The following is a 6,861-nucleotide window of genomic DNA, read 5'->3' as shown; positions in this document are numbered from 1 at the left end:
GGGCAGAGGCGCTCCTCACCTCCCAGACGGGTTGGTGGCCAGGCAGAGGCGCTCCTCACCTCCCAGACGGGTTGGTGGCCAGGCAGAGGCGCTCCTCACCTCCCAGATTGTGAGGTGGCCAAGCAGAGACACTCCTCACTTCCCATAAAGTGTGGTGGGGGGGTGGCGCTGGGTAGAGGCGCTCCTCACCTCCCAGACAGGTTGGTGGCCAGGCAGGGGTGCTCCTCACCTCCCAGACGGGTTGGTGGCCAGGTGGAGGTGCTCCTCACCTCCCAGACGGGTTGGTGGCCAGGCAGAGGCGCTCCTCACCTCCCAGATGGCGGGATTGCCGGGCAGAGGTGCTCCTCACCTCCCAGACGGGTTGGTGGCCAGGCAGAGGCCTTCCTCACCTCCCAGACTGTGAGGCGGCGGAGCAGAGACGCTCCTCACTTTCCAGACCATGCAGTAGCCAGGCAGACGTGCTCCTCACTTCCCATATGGTGGGGTGGGGGGAGGTGCGGTGCCGGGCAGAGACGCTCCTCACCTCCCAGACCCGGCAGTGGCCAGGCAGAGGCGCTCCTCACTTCCCAGACTGTGAGGCGGCCGGGCAGAGGCGCTTCTCACTTCCCAGATGATGCAGGGACCAGGCAGAGACGCTCCTCAGGTCTTGATCTCTTGACCTTGTGATCCACCTGCCTCGGCCTCCCAAAGTGCTGGATTACAGGCGTGAGCCACCGCGCCTGCCCTGCCATGTCTTCTTTCTCCTCCCAAGGGGCTGTTTTCATCTCCTGGATTTTGATTTTCTACTTAACACCCCCATGTTCTTACCCATGTTGCCCCGCTGGAGGCATCCTTCCCTCTGGGAAGCCTGACCCAGCTCTAACAGTGCCTCAGGAGATAGGCAGGGAAGCTTAGCGGGTGGGGGCAGCTCGTCTCTATCCCATCTCAGTTGCAGGGGAGGGGTCGGTGGCAGCGGCAGTGGTGACCCTGACAGCTTTCTTTTGCGGGACTCGTGGCCGGCAGCTCTGGGTGGAGAAGAGCTACTTGATCCTAGAGCTGGAGGATCTTTGTGCTGCATGTCCTTCCCCGGTATTAGCAATGCTGGAGAGCTGGGCAGGTGGTCTTTACCCAGCATCTTCAAGGTCGCCTTCTTTGGCCACAGGGAGCAGCCCGGAACTGGGGCAGGGAGCACTGTTGGAACTGGGGCAGGCAGCACTGTTGGAGCTGGGTCAGGCTTCCCAAAGGGAAGGATGCCTCCAGCAGGGCTGTGTGAGCTGGTGACTCTGTGGTCCTTGGGGTAGAAACTCACTGCATGCACCTGGGCCTTCTCATTCCGGTTCTTTTTTGTCACGTTCTTGAGGTGGACATTTCCCTCCAAGGGCCTGGGACTGCACCCGGAGGAAGTGAGGTTTCCCTGAGTCTCCAGGGGCCTAGAGGTGGAGGCTGCTTCCCCATTGCTACAGGGGCCCCTTTTATTGTCCTCCTGGGTCTCTACCTGATCCACTTTCGTTGGTTCTTCGGGCTCTTCTTCTGTCTTCGGGAGCCTGGCTGGGATCACCTGCTCATCTAACGAAGGCAGTTGGAGGTTAAACTTGCGTCTGAGAGGAGGGATCCTCACGGGGCTGGGGTGTCCGAACATCATGGAGTTGTGAGCAGACAGCACGGGTTTCTTCCTTGAAGGGGGGGCTCCAGTCCACAGGAGGCGGGACCCTCAGTGGGGTGCCCCTGTTCCGAGGGAGAAGACACAGCCTTATAGGGGCGCCGTCCCACCTGGCTGGAAAAGAAGGCCCAGGATATCCGTTGCTGAGGGTTGAAGAGGAATCGGGAGCAGCCCAGGATTCCAGGGGCAGGCACAGGTGCAGGAGCCGCGGGGTGAGCCCAGCCAGCTGGGAAGGCCTCACAGATGAGACGACCAGGATGCCAACAGCGTGGCCAGAACCTGCGCTGGAACCAGGGACAAAATATGCTTAGACGAGCACGTTGCCGATGGCGTGGCCGGGACCTGCGGCGGAACCAGGAACAAAATATGCCTAGTGAGTTGCCCATTTTGAGCAAGTTGTGCGCGGACGAAACTAGGGGTCAGAAGCGGAGAGGATACTCCTAAGTCACCCACTTCTCTGTGGCCGGCTGTGCACTGGGCACCTGGGAGCTTATGACATCACCATGGGACTGGTGACAGAGCCAGGGTGTGGAGAAGTGTGCAGGTGCCCAGTGAGGGCGCCTACAAGAGGAGTCAAAGGGCAAAGGATGAGGCCCCTCCACGGGTCCAGCTGGACTCTCTAGCCTCAGGGACATCCTGCTCCTGGGGGCAGGTGTGTGGCCCTGGATGGGCCCCCCTGTGGGGCTGTGGGCATTGTGGGGCTGATCTGCCAGAGTCCTTCCTGCCTGGCGCCTGACCCAGTCACTGGTTGACACCCAGTGGCCCTGTCTTGGCCCTATACCCCGGTTTACAGCGCCAGAACCTGGAAGCAGAGCGCAGGACCAGCCAGATCCCACCAGGCTCCCCCCGGGACCTCTCCAGTGCCTCTGTGCCGCCTGGAGCCAGGCCCACCTTCTCCATGGCCTCTGTGGCCTTGAGGGCCACCAGCCTCACTGCGTAGGTTTTCAAGGAGAGGACACGGTGCCCTGACCTGACTGGATGCTGCCTCTTACCATATACCCCCCTGGCAACCAGGATCTCCACTTCTTTTTACAAATTTGCCTGAGACTGTTCTTCAGATCATTCAGGTGGTCATGGCCCAGCCAGGCTTTGAACCCGAGCTGTGTGATTCCACAGCTGCACTGTGGCCTGTGTGCCTCATGATCATGGATACAGCATGTATTCTTATGTTTTCCTGTATTCCTGGGGTACTTCGCACCGTGGCATATCTGTAATAAGCACATGCACACTTAGAAGGAGGCTTTCACTTCAACATATAAGTTGACCATGGCTCACTCTGGGCTCCAGTCCTCTACAAAGATGTAGGGCAGGGACTACCAATTAGCACAGCACCATCCCACATTGCTCTTCTAATGGAGCTTTTCACCCCAGATGTTCTTTTTCGTTTGATGGGAAGGATCCAGCTATGTAAAGATTATGTTCTAGATCAGCTTTGGTCTATCCTAAAAGAAATTTGCCAGTGGATTATTCCATATAGATAAAAGTCAGTTTCTCTGGTCTTCCTGGAATGTGTCTAGAAAGCAAGTACTTTATTTATTTACAAGTTAATAGTGGATCAATGTATTGGATTAAAATATGACCAACATAATTTGGTCATTGTGAGCATGCCAGCTCAGTCCACTCTTCCCCACACATTATGATATCCTAAATATAACTCTAGATTTTCTTATGCCCTAGAGAAGGACATACTCTTGGGTGTCTGGTCTAGGGAAACATGTATGAAAAATCATTCAGCCACTCTACATCTTTTTATTGGAGAATTGAAACCATCTATATTCAGAGATACTATTAACAGGCAAGAAGTTACTTCTGTCATTTTGTTAATTATTTTCTGGTTGTTCTGTAGATCTTTTGTTTCTTCTTTTATTGTTTCCTTTATGGTTTGGTGAGTTTCTTGTACTGATAAGCTTTGATTCCTTTATTTCATTGCCATATCTGGTGTAATTTTTTTCTCTTTGGTTACTCTGGAGCTTACATTTAAAAATTTATAGTTATGATAGACTATTCAAAGCTGATAAAAAGTTTTGATCACATACAAACATGCTATACTCCCCTCACATCCCCTGTCAATGCACAAAATTTGTACTTTTTTGCCTTAATTTATATTGTTCTGTATTGGGCATTTATTAAGAACTCATTGTGGATATAAATATCTTTGACTATTTTGGTGTTTTAATGGGTTACCAAGTCTGAATTTCTGAAGATAGTTATACTAGGGATGAATTCAATGTAATTCATGAATTATTCATGACTTTCTAGATGGGTTAATGAATGTTTCTTTTAGCCCCTCAGGACGGGATCTCTGAATCAGTGGGGAGCTTAATGAGGGACGTCAGGGGAAGTTGGGAGGATGCTGATGGAAGCGGGGAGGCCTGCGGTCGCCCTGCACTTGTTTGTCTAAAAGTGATGAGAAGGCCTCACCCAAATGCAGGAGCCATGATCCTGACCCATCACTGCCCCATGTTACAGGAGACAGGACTTGACCATCCTCCCACAGGTCAGAGCTATTGTTAATCAAGGTGACAGTGCAAGACAGTGCAAGGTGGGCGGATCATGAGGTCAGGAGATCAAGACCATCCTGGCTAACACAGTGAAACCCTGTCTCTACTAAAAATACAAAAAAAATTAGCTGGGCGTAGTGGCGGGCGCCTGTAGTCCCAGCTACTCGGGAAGCTGAGGCAGGAGAATGGCGTGAACCCGGGAGGCGGAGGTTGCAGTGAGCCGAGATCGCGCCACTGCACTCCAGCCTGGGCGGCAGAGCGAGACACCGTCTCAAAAAAAATAAAGAAGACCCCTTGATCTGTGCCCAGCCCTGAGTGGCTTCTGTGGCCTATCCAGGAATCATCTTGGAGCTTTCACTCCAAGCCCAGGCTACAGGATGGATTCTACAATTCAGCCTTCAGGCTATAGGAAGAAAAACCTGAAAATCTTCCCCAGGGCCAGAAGTCTGAAAGGGAGTGTCCTGTGCAGACTCATATACTATCAGGATGTGCTGGCAATCCCTGAGCAGCAAGACATAGCCCCCTCTACACAGACATTTATTTAAATGTGTAAAAGCAAGTGTGTGTGAGGTGCCCCTGTATACATGGGTGGGGTGTTTGTGTTCGAGGAGCCGACTATGGAGCCTGTGAAGGGTGTGGACTTGGGGTCATTGTGTTTGAGCATGAACTCATCGTTTTTGCACATGTGTGCATATGTGAAAGTCGGTGAGTGGCGTGTGTCTCTGTGCAGGTGTCTGTGTATGTGCATGTTTGCATGCCTGTTTTCTGTGTGTGGGAGGCATGAGGAATGGATGTGTGGCAGATTCCAAACCTATCAGGCCAGAAGGACAGAGGAGGCCAAGTGATCCAGGGACAGGGATGCTGGGTGGCCTCAGGGGCCTTGGTAGCATCCTCGTGGGGGATAGTGCTGGTTGAAAGGACTGCTTTTTCTTTTGTTTCTTGAGACGGGGTCTCACTATGTGGCCCAGGCTGGTCTCAAACTCCTGGGCTCAAGTGATCCTCCTGCCTTGGGCTCCCAAAGTGCTAGGATTACAGGCATGAGTCAACACGCCCGGCGGAAAGGACTGCTTTTATCTGGAGCAGTAACCCTTCCTTTGGACCACAGTCTTTTGTATTCCTACAACCCTGCCCTCCGGTGCTCAGCCTGCTCCAGGGGAAATGCAAAGCCTCAGGAAGAACTGAAGAAGTCCAGCAGGGAGGCACTGCCTCGCCACCGGCAGCCTGGCCCAGGAAGAGGCAGGAGGGGTCATCACTGGTGACTCTGTTCCTCCTCATTGTCAGAGAGCATCTCCTGAGTCCCCATAGAACATACTGGTTTCTGGCTAGCAGCACCTCTGGAGACCTCTCCCACTGGTCCACAGAGTGTCTTCAGATACTTTTCTGTGCACGTGAAATTATTCAGAAAAAGTACAACCACATACCCTACCTGATAATTATAAGGAATTTAATAAATAATTTAAAAAAATCCTTTATGGTGGTATCCATCTGTGGCCCCTGTGGGGGTGCCCTGATTGCCCTTTGTTCTGCCCCACACTCAGACTTTTCACCAGAAGAACCCCAGTTCCCTTGCTGGCTTGGGTCACCATAGCAGGAGCCGCAGGTTCTAGACTGGCCCTGGGCTCCTGTTGGCTGCTTGCAGGGATGGGGAACAGAGCAGCAAATGTGATGGTGAGTGCCTGGGTGTGCCCTGCACTGTGCCAGGGCCTGGGATAGATAGAAGTACTCAATGTGGAGGTTCTAGGGGTTTAGAGTGGAGGGAGGTTGCTTCTGGCTGGGGAACTGGGAGAGGTGCATGGAGGAGGTGGTGTGTGAGCAGGGCCTGGAAGGAAGAGGGGGAGTTTCAACATCATCATCCATTCTTCATGGCCATAGTGTCTAGAAGGGCTGGGCACAGTTGTCTTTCCCATTCACACCTGTGAACACGAGTCCCAGATGGTGAAGTGACTCAGCCAGGGCCACATGGATCTCCTCTGTCAGCTTTGCCTTTCAGATAGGTGGCCTATTGTTTTTTTTCCCATCAATTTCCAATCAGTCCTGCCTCTCTGGCTGCCTGTGCTAGATTCACCCTGTCCTGTTCAGGGGGGTGAGGACCAGGCACCAGCACCAGCCAGGGCTGAGGCATGAGGGCCTGAACATATCCCACCACAGATTCCAAATATATGTCCTCCTCCCGCCACTCCCAAGACCTGATATGCCCATGGGTGAGTCATATCTGACTTATCTATCCATCTCCCTTAAGCCAGAGACCCAAGAGTTATCCTTGGTCTGTCTCTCCCTCACCTCCCGTGCTTCCCAGTTGATCTCCAGAACGTGTTTGGAATGGTAATGTTCCATGAAAGGGTTGTATATGCAAAGCAACCCCTAAATGCTGAAGGAGCTCCGAAACCAAAGAGGGAGGCAGACAAATCTAGTTTTTCTGTATAATGTGACTTATTGGGGAAACTTAGCAGAAACATGGTCTTGGGCAGCTGGCAAGACAGGCGGATTTTTGCACCACAGCCACCTTGACCCAGGGCTTACATCTTGGGGGAAAAAGCGTGCATGTTGTGGGAGGAATGTGTAGGTGCTTCTGGGGGCATCACAGTGCATGATTTCTGCAATAGCATTCAGGTTTTTTTTTTTTTTTTTTTTGGAATAGGTGAAACTTACAATCAATAGATGTTTTTACAGAAAGAGTAATACATCAACTAAACATTTTAGAGGCATTCCTGGACTTGGGAT

The 6,861-nt window shown here is 52.5% G+C and overlaps 1 protein-coding gene across 1 annotated transcript; it reads right to left on the bottom strand.

The window, feature by feature from the left end:
* Positions 1-760: 760 nt before the first annotated feature.
* NPAP1L (nuclear pore associated protein 1 like) lies at positions 761-1,621 on the bottom strand. The gene has a single exon (XM_030924409.1). It carries the CDS (start codon positions 1,619-1,621, stop codon positions 761-763), a length of 861 nt encoding a protein of 286 aa, XP_030780269.1.
* Between the last annotated feature and the right edge of the window lie 5,240 nt (positions 1,622-6,861).

This window comes from Rhinopithecus roxellana, chromosome 20 (genome assembly GCF_007565055.1).
Source record: "Rhinopithecus roxellana isolate Shanxi Qingling chromosome 20, ASM756505v1, whole genome shotgun sequence".
Taxonomy (NCBI): domain Eukaryota; kingdom Metazoa; phylum Chordata; class Mammalia; order Primates; family Cercopithecidae; genus Rhinopithecus; species Rhinopithecus roxellana.
The sequence above is the reverse complement of the archived record's forward strand: the minus strand, read 5'-3'. Positions and strand labels throughout refer to the sequence as shown.

What these genes read in the sequence shown, in the direction of transcription:
- NPAP1L (XM_030924409.1), bottom strand. Translation starts at nt 1,621, where the DNA reads ATGATGTTCGGACACCCCAGCCCCGTGAGGATCCCTCCTCTCAGACGC.